This window comes from Eumetopias jubatus, unplaced genomic scaffold, assembly GCF_037043125.1.
Source record: "Eumetopias jubatus isolate StellerSeaLion01/CBP00866 unplaced genomic scaffold, mEumJub1_p1.0 scaffold_3, whole genome shotgun sequence".
Classification (NCBI taxonomy): domain Eukaryota; kingdom Metazoa; phylum Chordata; class Mammalia; order Carnivora; family Otariidae; genus Eumetopias; species Eumetopias jubatus.
The window spans coordinates 33,049,208-33,065,807 of record NW_028274809.1 but is presented as its reverse complement, the minus strand read 5'-3'; the positions used below and the strand labels follow the sequence as shown (position 1 = coordinate 33,065,807).

The window sequence follows — 16,600 nt, the reverse complement described above, 5'->3', positions numbered from 1 at the left end:
GTATACAAAATTGCTTGTCTCACAATATTCTTACAGACTGAAGAACAGAATGATATTTTGTTGAAAATACACTATTCAGTCTCCACTATATTCAGTTATGTGACTTGCTTAGTTTTCAGTCTGTAGTGAGTTGACTACTTCTTGTTTTAGGAGCTGTGGATCTGGATGCCTTAACAGATGAGAAGGAGAGAAAAGCCTTAGAAGGGATGATTAATAATTTTGGGCAGACACCTTGTCAACTGTTAAAGGTAAGTCATTAAAGGTATTGATTATTTAAAAAAAAGTTATTGATTACATAAGAAGTCTAGAATTTAATTGCTAAGGAGTACTACCAGCATTTTCAAGTATTTTAATTATTTAAAACTGTATCAGAATTATCTAGAATTTAAGAAAAATTATACTGTTACTTAAAAAGTAAATAGATTTAAATGATTGTTCCTATTTTGAAATAACAAAATATTGTGGTCAAACGTATATAGTCAAAAACCCTTGAGTCACAGAGGAGTTATATTTACTCAGCCAATCACTTTATTTTGTTTAAACAACTAAAATGTGACTGGAACAGGATTTAGATGCATGACCATCCAACTCAAAAGTCTTTCTACCATGCTGTGTCTCCTCTGAATTAATAGCTGTAAACTCTTTTATTGAATTAGATCACTTTCCATGTTCTGTGGGCTGTTATTTATATCCTAATAATGACATTTTCTGCCTTAGTTGTATATTTGTGCATTTGCCTCACTTTATTATGTTATAGGCAGCCACCTTTTCCTAATCATTTTATATCTTTCTTGAATATAGTATTTGTGTAGTAAATATTTATAAATTGAGTCTCCACAACTGTTACAGCAAGAATGTATCTAAATTCTGGCTTATAAATATGTTGAACTTCTGTTAATTCAGTTATCACTAAGCTTTGTAGTTACGACAGTTCCTTAGTAGAGTTTGAAGCCTCCAACGTTGGTTTTTTACAGAATGGACATATTTAAAATCAGTGCTTTATGCCTATCTGCTGATAGAATGCAAAAGTAACAGAAGAAAACAGACACATTGAGCTTCAAAATAGATTCTATAATATTTTTGCACCAGCTTTACTTTTTTTCATATGAGTAGTGCTAATTAGTTTTTATCACCATAAAAAATGATAGAAAGGTCAGCCTTTGATTTTTTTTTAATTTTTAAATTTAAATTCAATTTAGTTAACATATGGTGTATTATTAGTTTCAGGGGTAGAATTTAGTGATTCATCAGTTGCATATAACACTCAGTGCTCGTTAAATCAAGTGCCCTCCTTAATGCCTATCCCCCAATTACTCCATCCCACCACTAACCTCCCCTCCAACAACCCTCAGTTTGTTCCCTGTAGTTAAGTCTATTATGGTTTGCTACCCTCTCTGTTTTTATCTTATTTTATTTTTCCTTCCCTTCCCCTATGTTCATCTGCCTTGTTTCTTAAATTCCACATATGAGTGAAATCATATGGTATTTGTCTTTCTCTGACTGACTTATTTCGCTTAGCATAATACCCTCTAGTTCCATCCATGTCGTTACAAATGGCAAGATTTCTTTTTTTTTCGATGGCTGAGTAGTATTCCATTTTTTATATATACCACATCTTTCTACATTCATCTGTCAGTGGACATCTGGGTTCTTTCCATAGTTTGGCTTTTGTGGACATTGCTGCTATAAACATTGGGGTGCAGGTACCCCTTTGGATCACTATATTTCTATCTTTGGGGTAGGTACCTAGTATAATTGCTGGGTTGTAGGTAGCTCCATTTTCAACTTTTTGAGGGCCCTCCATACCATTTTCCAGAGTGGCTGCACCAGTTTGCATTCCCACCAACAGTGTAGGAGAGTTCCTCTTTCTCCACATCTTTGCCAACATCTGTCATTTCCTGACTCGTTAATTTTAGCCATCCTGCCCGGTGTTCGGTGTTATCTCATTGTGGTTTCGATTTGTATTTCACTGATGCCCAGTGACGTTGAACACTTTTTCATGTGTCTATTGGCCATTTTGATGTATTCTTTGCAGAAGATTTATACTCCCCATTTCTTGATTGGATTATTTATTCTTCAGGTGTTGAATTTGATAAGTTCTTTATAGGTTTTGGATACTAGCCCTTTATCTGATAAGAAATTTGCAAATATCTTTTCCATTCTGTCTGTTGTCTTTTGGTTTTGTTTCCTTTGCTATGCAAAAGCTTTTTGTCTTGATGTCCCAATTTTTATTTTTACCTTTGTTTCCCTTGCCTTTGGAGACCTGTCTAGCAAGAAGTTGCTTCGGCCAAGGTCACAGAGGTTGCTGCCTGTGTTCTCCTTTAGGATTTTGATGGATTACTGTCTCACATTTAGGTCTTTCTTCCATTTTGAATTTATTTTTGTGGGTGGTGTAAAAAACTGTTCCAGTTTCATTCTTCTGCATGTGGCTGTCCTATTTTCCCAACACCATTTGTTGAAGAGACTGTCTTTTTTTCCACTGGATATTCTTTCCTGTTTTGTCAAAGATGAGTTGACCATAGAGTTGAGGGTCCATTTCTGGACTCTCTATTCTGTTCCATTGATCTGTGTGTCTGCTTTTTTGCCAGGACCATACTGTCTTGATGATTACAGCTTTGTATTAGAACTTGAAGTCCAGAATTGTGATGTCACCAGCTTTGGTTTTCTTTTTCAATATTCCTTTGGCTATTTGGGGTCTTTTCTGGTTCCACACAACTTTTAGAATTGTTTGTTCCACCTCTGTGAAAAAAGTTGATGGAATTTTGATAACAATTGCATTGCCTATATAGATTGATGTGGGTAGCATAGACATTTTAACAGTATTTGTTTTTCCAATCCATGGGCATGGGATGTTTTTCCATTTCTTTTTTTTTCTTTTTCCAATTTTTTTTATTATGTTATGTTAATCACCATACATTACATCATTAGTTTTTGACGTAGCGTTCCATGATTCATTGTTTGCGTATAACACCCAATGCTCCATGCAGAACGTGCCCTCTTTAATACCCATCACCAGGCTAACCCATCCTCCCACCCCCCTCCCCTCTAGAACCCTCAGTTTCTTTTTCAGAGTCTATCGTCTCTCATGGTTTATCTCCCCCTCTGATTCCCCCCCTTCATTCTTCCCCTCCTACTATCTTCTTTTTTTTTTAGCATATATTGTATTATTTGTTTCACAGGTACAGATCTGTGATTCAACAGTCTTGTGCAATTCACAGCACTCACCATAGCAAATAACCTCCCCAATGTCTATCACCCAGCCACCCCATCCCTCCCACCCCCCACCACTCCAGCAACCCTCAGTTTGTTTCCTGAGATTAAGAATTCCTCATATCAGTGAGGTCATATGATACATGTCTTTCTTTGATTGACTTATTTCACTCAGCATAACACCCTCCAGTTCCATCCACATCGTTGCAAATGGCAAGATCTCATTCCTTTTGATGGCTGCATAATATTCCATTGTGTATATATACCACATCTTCTTTATCCATTCATCTGTCGATGGACATCTTGGCTCTTTCCACAGTTCGGCTATTGACATTGCTGCTATAAACATTGGGGTGCACGTACCCCTTCGGATCCCTACATTTGTATCTTTGTGGTAAATACCCAGTAGTGCAGTTGCTGGATCGTATGGTAGCTCTATTTTCAACTTTTTGAGGAACCTCCATACCATTTTCCAGAGGGGTTGCATCAGCTTGCATTCCCACCAACAGTGTAGGAGGGTTCCCCTTTCTCCACATCCCCGCCAACATCTGTCGTTTCCTGACTTGTTAATTTGAGCCATTCTGACTGGTGTGAGGTGGTATCTCATTGAGGTTTTGATTTGGATTTCCCTGATGCCGAGCGATGCTGAGCACTTTTTCATGTGTCTGTTGGCCATTTGGATGTCTTCTTTGGAAAAATGTCTGTTCATGTCTTCTGCCTATTTCTTCATTGGAATAGTTGTTCTTTGGGGGTTGTTTTATAAGTTCTTTATAGATTTTGGATACTAGCCCTTTATCTGATATGTCATTTGCAGATATCTTCTCCCATTCTGTCAGTTGTCTTTTCGCTTTGTTGACTGTTTCCTTTGCTGTGCAGAAGCTTTTTATCTTGATCAAGTCCCAATAGTTCATTTTTGCCCTTGCTTCCCTTGCATTTGGCAATGTTTCTAGGAAGAAGTTGCTGTGGCTGAGGTCAAAGAGGTTGCTGCCTGTGTTCTCCTTTAGGATTTTGATGGACTCCTATCTCACATTTAGGTCTTTCAACCATTTGGAATCTATTTTTGTGTGTGGTGTAAGGAAATGGTCCAGTTTCATTCTTCTGCATGTGGCTGTCCAATTTTCCAAACACCATTTGTTGAAGAGACTTTTTTCCATTGGACATTCTTTCCTGCTTTGTCGAAGATTAGTTGACCATAGAGTTGAGGGTCCATTTCTGGGCTCTCTATTCTGTTCCATTGATCTATGTGTCTGTTTTTGTGCCAGTACCATACTGTCTTGATGATGACAGCTTTGTAATAGAGCTTGAAGTCCGGAATTGTGATGCCACCAGGTTTGTTTTTCTTTTTCAACATTCCTCTGGCTATTCGGAGGTCTTTTTTGGTTCCATACAAATTTTAGGATTATTTGTTCCATTTCTTTCAAAAAAGTGGATCTTATTTTGATGGAGATTGCATTAAATGTGTAGATTGCTCTAGGTAGCATTGACATCCTCACAATGTTTGTTCTTCCAATCCATGAGCATGGAACGTTTTTCCATTTCCATTTCTTTGTGTCCTCCTCAATTTCCTTCATGAGTATTTTATACTTTTCTGAGTACAGATTCTTTGCCTCTTTGGTTATATTTTATTCCTAGGTATCTTATGGTTTTGGGTGCGATTGTAAATGGGATCGACTCCTTAATTTCTCTTTCTTCTGTCTTGTTGTTGGTGTATAGGAATTCCACTGATTTCTGTGCATTGATTTTATATCCTGCCACTTTACTGAATTCCTATATGAGTTCTAGCAGTTTTGGGGTGGAGTCTTTTGGGTTTTCCACATAAAGTATCATATCATCTGCAAAGAGGGAGAGTTTCACTTCTTTGCCTATTTGGATGCCTTTTATTTCTTTCTGTTGTGTGATTGCTGTGGCTAGGACTTCTAATACTATGTTGAATAGCAGTGGTGATAGTGGACATCCCTGCTGCGTTCCTGACCTTAGGGGGAAAGCTCTCCGTTTTTCCCCATTTGAGAATGAAATTCGCTGTGGGTTTTTCATAGATGGCTTTTATGATATTGAGGTATGTACCCTCTATCCCTATACTCTGAAGAGTTTTGATCAAGAAAGGATGCTGTACTTTGTCAAATGCTTTTTCTGCATCTATTGAGAGGATCATATGGTTCTTGTTCTTTCTTTTATTAATGTACTGTATCACATTGATTGATTTGAGAATGTTGAACCAACCTTGTAGCCCAGGGATAAATCCCACTTGGTCATGGTGAATAATCCTTTTAATGTACTGTTGGATCCTATTGGCTAGTATTTTGAGAATTTTTGCATCCATGTTCATCAAGGATATCAGTTTGTAATTCTCCTTTTTAATGGGGTCTTTGTCCGGTTTGGGGATCAAGGTAATGGTGGCCTCATAAAACGAGTATGGAAGTTTTCCTTCCATTTCTATTTTTTGGAACAGTTTCAGAAGAATAGGTATTAATTCTTCTTGAAATGTTTGGTAGAATTCCCCTGGGAAACCATCTGGCCCTGGGCTTTTGTTGTTGGGAGATTTTTGATGACTGCTTCAATTTCCCTAGTGGTTATAGGTCTGTTCAGGTTTTCTCTTTCTTCCTGGTTCAGTTTTGGTAGTTGATACATCTCCAGGAATGCATCCATTTCTTCCAGATTATCTAACGTGCTGGCATATAGTTGCTCATAATATGTTCTTATAATTGTTTGTATTTCTTTGCTGTTGGTTGTGATCTCTCCTCTTTCATTCATGATTTTGTTTATTTGGGTCCTTTCTCTTTTCTTTTTGATAAGTCTGGCCAGGGGTTTATCAATCTTGTTAATTCTTTCAAAGAATCAGCTCCTAGTTTCGTTGATCTGTTCTACTGTTCTTTGGTTTCTATTTCCTTGATTTCTGCTCTGATCTTTATTATTTCTCTTCTCCTGCTGGGTTTAGGCTTTAGTTGCTGTTCTTTTTCCAGCTCCTTCAGGTGTAGGGTTAGTTTGTGTATTTGAGCCTTTTCTTGTTTCTTGAGAAAGTCTTGTATTGCTATATACTTTCCTCTTAGGACCACATTTGCTGTCTCCCAAAGATTTTGAACAGTTGTGTTTTCATTTTCATTTGTTTCCATGAATTTTTTTAATTCTTTAATTTCATGGTTGACCCATTCATTCTTTAGTAGGATGCTCTTTAGCCTCCATGTATTTGAGTTCTTTCTGACTTTCCTCTTGTGATTGAGTTCTAGTTTCAAAGCATTGTGGTCTGAAAATATGCAGGGAATGATCCCAATCTTTTGGTACCAGTTGAGACCTGATTTGTGACCTAGGATGTGATCAGTTCTGGAGAATGTTCCATGGGCACTAGAGAAGAATGTGTATTCTGTTGCTTTGGGATGGAATGTTCTTTTTTTTTTTTTAAGATTTTTTTTGTTTTTAAAGATTTATTTATTTGAGAGATAGAATGAGAGATAGTAAGCACGAGAGGGAAGAGGGTCAGAGGGAGAAGCAGACTCCCTGCTGTGCAGGAAGCCCATGTGGGACTCGATCCCAGGACTCCAGGATCATGACCTGAGCTAAAGGCAGTCGCTTAACCAACTGTGCCACCCCGGCGCCCTGGGATGGAATGTTCTGAATATATCTGTGAAGTCCATTTGGTCCAGTGTGTCTAAATTTAAAGTCTTTATTTCCTTGTTGATCTTTGGTTTAGATGATCTGTCCATTTTAGTGAGGGGGTGTTAAAGTCCCCCACTATTATTGTATTGTTGTCAATGTGTTTCTTTGCTTTTGTTATTAATTGGCTTATATAATTGGCTGCTCCCATGTTAGGGGTATAGATATTTACAATTGTTAGATCCTTTAAGTAGGATATAGTGTCCTTCCTCATCTCTTATTAGAGTCTTTGGTTTAAAATCTAATTTGTCTGATATAAGGATTGCCACCCCAGCTTTCTTTTGGTGTCCATTAGCATGGTCAGTGATTTTCCACCCCCTCACTTTCAATCTGGGGGTGTCTTTGGGTCTAAAATGAGTCTCTTACAGACAGCATATCGATGGGTCTTGTGTTTTTATCCAGTCTGATACCCTGTGTCTTTTGATTGGGGTATTTAGCTCATTTACATTCAGGGTAACTATTAAAAGATATGAATTGAGTGCTGTTGTATTGCCTGTAAGGTGACTGTTACTGTATATTGTCTGTGTTCCTTTCTGGTGTATGTTACTTTTAGGCTCTCTCTTTGCTTAGAGGACCCCTTTCAATATTTCTGGTAGGGCTGGTTTCGTGTTTGCAAATTCCTTTAGTTTTTGTTTGTCCTGGAAGCTTTTTATCTCTCCTTCTATTTTCAATGACAGTCTAGCTGGATATAGTATTCTTGGCTGCATATTTTTCTCATTTAGTGCTCTGAATATATCCTGCCAGTCCTTTCTGGCCTGGCAAGTCTCTGTGGATAGGTCAGTTGCCAGTCTAATGTTTCTACCATTGTAGGTTACATATCTCTTCTCCTGAGCTGCTTTCAGGATTTTCTCTTTGTCTCTGAGACTTGTATGTTTTACTATTAGATGTTGGGGTGTTGACCTGTTTTTATTGATTTTGAGGGGGATTCTCTGTGCCTCCTCGATTTTGATACCTGTTTCCTTCCCCAAATTAAGGAAGTTCTCTGCTATAATTTGCTCCAATATACCTTCTGCCCCCCTCTCTCTTTCTTCTTCTTCTGGGATCCCAATTATTCTAATGTTGTTTTTCCTCGTGGTATCAGTTGATCTCTCGAATTCTGCCCTCGGTGATCCACTAGTTGTTTATCTCTCTTTTTCTCAGCTTCTTTTATTTTCCATCATTTGGTCTTCTGTATCACAATTCTCTCTTCTGCCTCATTTATCCTAGCAGTTAGAGCCTTCATTTTTTATTGCACCTCATTAATAGCCTTTTTGATTTCAACTTGGTTAGATTTTAGTTCTTTTATTTCTCCAGAAAGGGTTTCTCTAATAACTTCCATGCTTTTTTCAAGCCCAGCTAGTATCTTTAAAATCATCATTCTGAAATCTAGTTCCAACATCTTATTAATGTCCATATTGATAAGGTCCCTGGCAGTCGGTACTGCCTCTTGTTCTTTTTGTTGAGGTGATTTTTTCCATCTTGTCATTTTGTCCAGAGGAGAATAGATGAATGAGAGAAGAAAATGCTAACAGGGTAACAATGTCCCCAAAAAATATACACTAAAGAAATCAGAAAAGACCTGAAACCGGGGGGAAAGAAAGGGAAAGAAAGAAAAAAGAAAAAGATAAAAACAAAACAAAAAAAAATATCAGATATGATCAGGTTGGTGCATAGATCAGTGCCACACACTAGATTTTGGGCATATTTTGGTCTGTTAGAAGAAAGTGCCTCCCAAAATTTTAAAGAAAGTAAAACATATATATGTACAAAAATAGGGGTTAATACAATGAAGGGATGTAATATGACTGTAACGATGAAAATTATAAAAGATTTTATAAAAGGAATTGATAAGAAGTTCGTTGAAAAAAGAGAGTATTTTAAAAAAAAAGGGAGAGAACGTAATCAGGCAGGAGACTAGGACAAAGCCATACACTAGAGATTTAGGGTATGTTTTGATCTGTTAGAAGAAACTGTATCTCAGAATTTTAAAGAGAGAAAAACTTATATCTATCTATCTATCTATATATATATATAATATACCAAAAATAAGAGTAACTACTACGAAGGGATAGAATATGACTCTAAAAATGAAAAATAAAAATATTTTTTAAAAAAGGAATTGATAAGATGTTGGTTGAAAATGGGAACAGGAAATATTAAAAAAAAAAAAGACAGTTAAAAAAAATTAACTTTGAAAGACTAAAGAATCATGGTAAAAAAGCCATGAATTCTATGTGCAGTATTCCCCTAGCACTGGAGTTCTGCCTTTCTCATTCATCAGTAACCTCAGTCTTAGCTGGCTGTGCTTGCTGATCTTCTGGGGGAGGGGCCTGTTGTCGTGGTTCCCAAATGTCTTTGCCCAAGGTGGAATTGCCCCGCCCTTGCCAGGTCCGGGGTTTGCTCTCCGGAGCTTTTGTTCCCTGCAAGCTTTCCCTGCAGCTTTGGAGGACGAGAGTGAAAATGGCCGCCTCCCAATCTCCAACCCGGAGGAGCCGAGAACTCAGGGCCCCACTCCTCAGTGCGCCCCCAGAGAAAAGCAGTCAATGACTCCCATCTCCCAGGTCTCTGGTGGCACTCCGTGCTCACCCAGCCTGTGACCCAGCGTTTCTGTCTCTGGTTCCCGACCCCATGTGGAGTCTCCAAACCCAGCAGATCCCTGTGGTGCACTCCCGTGCCGCTTCTCCCAGGGGAGGAAGGGGAGTCTCCCCAGATCTGCCGCTTGTTGGGTCCCTGCTGGAGGAGCAGTGGCCCGACTGCCACGGATCACGGTTTATGCCAACCCCGAGCTGAGAGCCCACTCCTCGGCTCTGTCTCTGCAGCCGGCTTCCCTGCTGGGATACCTGGGAGCTCTGCCTCAGGCACCCCCAGTCTTTTTGTGATCCCGAGGGTCCTGAGACCACACTGTCCCAGCAAGGGTTCCACCCCCCCCCCCTTAGCCACTGGAGCAATGTCCCTCAGCATAGCCAACTTCTAAAAGTTCTGATTTTGTGCTCTGCTGCTCTCTCAGTTGCCAGAAGCGCCGTCAGAGGCCCCCTCCCCCGCTGTCTATCTTTCCGAATATCGCTTCAGATTCACTTCTCCGCACTCCTACCTTCCATGTGGTCACTTTTCTGTTCAGAGAGTCGTTGCTATTCTTTTCTTTGATCTCCTGTTGAGTTCGTAGGTGTTCAGAATGGTTTGATCCCTATCCAGCTGAATTCCTGAGACCAGACGAAATCCAGGTCACCTACTCCTCAGCCATCTTGCTCCTCCAGACGCTTTCCATTTCTTTTTGTCTTTCCTAAATTTCTTTCATGAGTGTTCTGTAGTTTTCAGAGTACAAATCTTTTACCTCTTTGGTTAGATTTATTCCTTGGTATCTTACAGTTTTTGGTACAATTGTGAACAGGATTGATTCCTTGATTTCTCTTCTGCTGCTTCACTGTTAGTCTATAGAAATGCAAGAGACTTCTGTGTATTGATTTTTATATCCTGCGATTTTGCTGAATTCCTGTATCAGTTCTAGTAATTTTTTGGTGGAATCTTTCAGGTTTTCTACATAGAGTATCACGTCATCTGCAGATAGTGAAAGTTTGATTTCTTCCCTACCGATTTGGATGCCTTTTATTTCTTTTTATTTAATGATTTCTGAGGCTAGGACTTCTAGTACTGTTTTGAACAGCAGTGGTGATAGTGGACATTCCTGTCATGTTCCTGACCGTAAAGGAAAAGCTCTCAGTTTTTCCCCACTGAGAATGATACTCACTGTGGATCTTTCATATATGGCCTTTATGATGTTGAGGTATGGTCCCTCTATCCCCACATTGTGGAGGGTTTTTATCAAGAAAAGATTATGTATTTTGTCAAATCTTTTTTCTGCATCTGTTGAGAGGATCATATGGTCTTATCCTTTCTTTCATTAATGTGGTAGATTATGTTGATTGATTTGTAGATGTTGAACCACCTGTGCAGCCCAGGAATAAATTCCTCTTGGTCATGGTGAATTATCCTTTTAATGTACTGTTAGATCCCTATTAGCTAGTATCTTGTTGAGAATTTTTGCATCCATATTCATCAGGGATATTGGCCTGTAATTCTCCTTTCTGGTGGGGTCTTTGTCTGGTTTTGGGATCAAGGTAACCCTGGCCTCAGAGAATGAGTTTGGAAGTTTTCCTTCCATTTCTATTTTTTGGAAGTTTCAGAAGAATGGGTATTAATTCTTCAAATGTTTGGTAGAATTCCTCCGGGCAAGCCATCCAGCCCTGGGCTTTTGTTTATTGGGAGATTCAAATTACTGATTCAAATTCTTTGCTGGTTATGGGTTTGTTCAGGTTTTCTATTTCCTCCTGTTTCAGTTTTGGTAGTTCATATATTTCTAGGAATTTATCCATGTCTCAGATTGCCTGATTTGTTGGCATATAATTGATCATAATATTCACTTATAATTGTTTGTATTTCTTTGGTATTGGTTGTGATCTCTCCTCTTTCATTCATGATTTTATTTATTTGGGTCCTTTCTCTTTTCTTTTTGATAAGTCTGGCCAGGGGTTTATCGATCTTATTAATTCTTTCAGAGAACCAGCTGCTAGTTTCACTGATCCGTTCTACTGTTCCTTGGTTTCCATTTCATTGATTTCTGCTCTAATCTTTATTAATTATCTTCTCCTGCTGGGTTTAGGCTTTATTAGCTGTTCTTTGGCTCCTGTAGGTGTAAGTTTAGGCTGTGTATTTGAGCCTTTTCTTGTTTCTTGAGGAAGGCATGTATTGCTATTTACTTCACTCTGGACCACCTTTGCTGCATTCCAAAGGTTTTGAACTGTCGTGCTTTCATTTTCATTTGCTTCCATGTATTTATTTTTAATTCTTCTTTAATTTCCTGATGGGCCTATTCATTTTTTAGTAGGATGTTCTTTAACCTCCATGTATTTGTGGTCCTTCCAAATTTTTTCTTGTGGTTCACTTCATGCTTAATAGCATTGTGGTCCAAAAAACCGCATGGTATGATCTCAGTCTTCTTTGTACTGGTCGAGTCCTGATTTGTGACCCAGTATGTGATCTCTTCTGGAGAATGTACCGTGTGTACTCTAAAAAAATGTGTATTCTGCTGCTTTAGGATGAAATGCTCTGATTATATCTGTGAAGTCCATCTGGTCCAATGTGTCATTCAAAGCCCTTGTTTCCTTGTTGATCTTTTGCTTAGGTGATCTGTCCATTGTTGTGAGTGGGGTTTTGATGTTTCCTACTGTTATTGTATTATTATCAATGACTTTCTTTAAGTTATTAATTGATTTATATATTTGGCTGCTCCCAAGTTAGGGACATAAGTATTTACAAATGTTAGATCTTCCTGTTGGATGGACCCTTCAGTTATGATACAGTGTCCTTCTTCATCTCTTATTACAGTCTTTAATTTGAAATCTAGTTTGTCTGATATAAGGATGGCTACTCCAGCTTTCTTTTGATGTCCATTAGCATAATAAATGGTTCTCTACCCCCTCACTTTCAATCTGGAGGTGTCTTTGGGTCTGAAATTAGTCTCTTTTAGGCAGCATATGAATGGGTCTTGTTTTTTTATCCATTTTGATACCCTGTGTCTTTTGATTGGAGCATTTAGTCCATTTACTTTCAGAGTAATTATTGAAAATATGAATTTAGTGCCATTGTATTACCTATAAAGTCACTGTTCCTGTAGATTGTCTCTGTTCCTTACTGGTCTTAGTTACTTTTGGTCTCTCTTTTGCTCAGATGGCCCCCTTTAATCTGGGCTGCTTTAGTGTTCAATAATTCCTTTAGTTTTTGTTTATCTTGGAGTTTTTATCTCTCCTCCTATTCTGAATTACAGCCTTACTGGATAAAGTATTCTTGGCTGCATATCTTTCCCATTTAGCTTGTTGAATATATCATACCAGTCCTTTCTGACCTACCAGGTCTCTGTGGACATGTCTGCTGTCAGCCTTACATGTCTACTCTTGTAGGTTAAGGACCTCTTGTCCCAAGCTGCTTTCAGGATTTTCTCTTTATCTTTGTAATTTGTAAGTTTCACTATAATATGTCATGGTGTTGACCTATTTTTGTTGCTTTTGTGGGGAGTTCTCTGTGCCTCTTGGACTTGAATGCGTGTTTCCTTCCCTAGGTTAGGAAAGTTCTCAGCCATGATTTGTTCATATAAACCTTCTGTCCCCTTTTTCCCGCTCTTCTTCTGGGACTTCTCTAATACAGATATTATTTTGCTTTTTGGAATCACTGAGTTCCCTAAGTCTACCTTCATGCTCTTAATAGTTTTATTTCCCTCTTGTTTTCAGCTTCATTACTTTCTGTAATTTTATCTTCTATATTACTGATTCACTCTTCTGCTTTCTTCAGCCTTGTTTTTATGGCCTCTACTTGGTCTGTATCTCAGTTATAGCATTTTAAATTTTGACCTGACTAGATTTTAGTTCTTTTATCTCTACAGTAAGGGATTCTTCTCTAGTGTCTTCTCTACTTTATTCATGCCCAACTAGTATCTTTATAATCATTGTTTTAAATTCTAGTTCAGATATCTTACTTATATCTGTATTGATTAAATCCCTGGCTGTGAGTACTACCTCCTGTTCTTTCTTTTGGGGTGAATTTCTCTGTCTTGTCATTTTGTCCAGAAAAGAAAAGAAAAAGAAAAAAAACAATAACAGCAACAGAAGGAAACTAAATCCTGGATGTGTTTTAGTCTACTTGTTAAAAGAAACTAGATCCTGGGCACGTGGGTGGCTCAGTTGGTTAAGCCTCTGCCTTCAGCTCAGGTCATGATCCCAGGGCCCTGGTATCGAGTCCCACATTGGGCTCCTTGCTCAGTGGGGAGTTTGCTTCTCCCTCTACCCTTCCCCCCTGCTCATGATCTCTCACTCTCTCAAATAAATAAATAAAATCTTAAAAATAAAATAAACTAGATCCCAAAATAAGAAAAAAATATATAAATACAATGAAAAGAAACAAAAAATAAAACATATATGTAATGTTTATAAAAGTGAAAATTAAAAAAGGATTAAAAAAATTGGAAAAGAATAAAATAACAACTAAAGAATAAAAATACAAAGAATGCTAGGTACTGTTTTCCCCTAGAGCCAAAGTTTTTCAGCCCTCTATGATCAGTAGACTTGGTGCAAGGGAGTTGTTTGTGCTGGTCTTCTGGGGAAGGGCCCCGCTATGCTGATTCTCAGGTGGAATTGCCGCAGTGGAAATGCGCCTGCAGTGCACAAGGAGGCAGGGCTTGGTGTAAGTGGCTCTAGGCTCCACTAGGTGGTGCTCTTTCGCTCCCTGAAGACTTCAGCAGAGATGGGCATGATGGATATGGCAGCATTCTGCTTTCCAGCCCCGGAGCTGAAAATTTGCACTCCCCACTCTTCAGTGAGCCCTCACAGAAAAGCACTCAATCACTCTTGTCTCCCCCGTTTCTGTCAGAACTCTGTGTTCACCCTGCCTGTGTCCAAGCTTTTTTATCCCAGGCATGCGCCTGAGTTTCAAAACTCCAAAGTTTAGGGACTCCCACGGTTTGGACCTGCGCTGTTCTTCCCAGGGATGGTCTCGCCACACTTCTGCCATTTGGCGGACCTGTCTCAGGAAAGCAGTCACTTGATCATGCAGGGGATCAGTTTAGGGCAACACAGAGCAGAAAGCTGGCACTTAGACTCGCTGTTCTCAGGTGGCTTCTACACTTCTATACCTGGGAACTGTGCCGTACTGAGCTGCCACACATTCTTCTTGTGACCCCAGGGATCCTCAGATCACGCTGTGACACCTGGGGTTCTGCCCCACGTCACCATCTGAGCATCTTTAAGCCAGGCATGTCCCTCACTGTAGTTACAGTCTTCTAGAAGTTCTGATTTTGCACTCCGCTGCGTATAATACTTTGTGGTAGCCTCATTAAGTAGGCCCCCCTCCCCACTGCTGTATCCTCAGCTATATCACACCAGATTCAAGTCTCTGTGCCTCCTACCTTCCAAACAGTTGTTGCTTTTCTACTTGTAGACCTGCAGCATTTCTTTTCTCAGACCTCCAATTGATTTCTTGGGTGTTCAGGATGATTTGATAACTATCTAGTTGTATTTGAGGGTTGAGACAAACTTAGGGTCCCTCTACTCCTCCATCTTAATTCCCAGTCAGCCTTTGATTTAAAATAAAGTGAATAAATACTCATATGGATTGAGAGCTAAATATTGAGGTACTTATAGCTGTCATATTATTTTTCTATAATCTAATATGTTGTGATGGGGATAGGAAAAATCCCCTTCAGATAAAATTCTGTTCTGCATTTTAATTATGCCTTTTGCTTGTTAATTTGATTGCCATTTACTTCTTATTAATGAAGATAACACTGTTCTATGTTGTTGACATTAAAGTTAAGGAAGAATAATTTATTTGAAAACAGATGGAGCAATATTTATAATTTGATTCTAATAGTATTGACATTTTGATTTTATTTCAGGAAATAAGGATTCACCCATATAAATTTTGACTTTTGAATGATTCATTTAATTTTACCAAGTATTTATTAAGCATCTGTCATACTTATATACGATTCTAGGTATCAAAAATCCAAAAATGAATAAGATTTGTTTTCTGATTTTAAGATACCTTTTACCTAAGGGTACCTGACTAGCTCAGTTGGTGGAGTGTGCACCTCTTGATCTCGGGGTTGTTGAGTTCAAGCCCCACATTGGGTGTAGAGATTTCTTAAAAAAAATATAATAATAATCTTAAAAAAGATACCCATTGCCTGGTTGGAAAAGATAGACCATAAACAACTATGTAATCCAACATAGAAATAATTACTAAATAAAATACTAAACAAAGCAATGTGTTGGTAAAAATAATAAAAGAGAATAATTAATTCTAGCTTAGAAATTCAAGAATACATCAGTAAGAAAAACTTTAGAGTAGAAGTAGGGTTTCTCTAGAAATGAACAGGGTAAAAACTCTGCTGAAGGAGTAGTCTGAACAGTGGCATAGAATTTGTCAACAGTGCATGGTATGTAATCCAGTATATCTAGAGCCCAGTATGTACAAAGGAGTACAGTGAGAGATGTCTTAATATAGTTATGGAATTGTTTTTTCTTAAAATTATTTTGAAGGAACCACATCCTCCTAGATTGTCAGCAGAAGAAACAGTGCAGAAGCAGACCAAAACAGACACTTCAACCCTAAACCTATTTCAACACCTCTCTGAACTCAAGTCATTTTTTATAGAGGTAATATCCAACTTGGTAATATCAAAGCATTTTCTCTGTGAATTCTATATACCAGTCAGTGCTCCTTTTATTCTGTAAAGGGAGGGGTCATAATATTTAATCCAAAATAGTAAATAATGTTGCAATAATATGTTCTTGGATTTTTAAAACAATCTTACTGGAAGTTTTTGTTTGCTGCTGAGTGGTACTGAGACCTGTTTATCTTGGCTTGCTTTATTCTACATCACATTTTCCAGACAAGGAAGAATAAATAATTTGATTTAAATTGCTTTTCATGACAGCTGAAATGATATGCAGAGGGAGTGTAAAATACCTCCTAATTATAGTGTCTGCTCATTTATAAAATATGGCCCAATAAGTCAGATTGTTAATTGCTGATATCAGAAGGAATAATCAAGTAAAACAAGATAGTTAATGCTATAATTGAAAGAGTATTTTAAATTCAAATGTTTATACATGTTGAATTACTTTGAACGGTTCAGCATGTGAATATGAAATGCATTTATACCTTTGAATTTGGTTAAGACATAATATTCTTGGCAAGAAGAAAAAATGATGAT

General features: G+C 38.2%; 1 protein-coding gene across 1 annotated transcript in view; it reads left to right on the top strand.

Annotated features, from left to right (window-relative positions):
- Window positions 1-16,600, top strand: part of NBEAL1 (neurobeachin like 1) — a 184,638-nt gene that overhangs the window by 148,549 nt on the left and 19,489 nt on the right. The window contains exons 45-46 of the mRNA XM_088021587.1: window positions 151-248; window positions 15,924-16,040. Of these exons, the coding sequence (XP_087877713.1) occupies window positions 151-248; window positions 15,924-16,040 (215 nt within the window). The remainder of the gene's footprint in view (window positions 1-150; window positions 249-15,923; window positions 16,041-16,600) is intronic.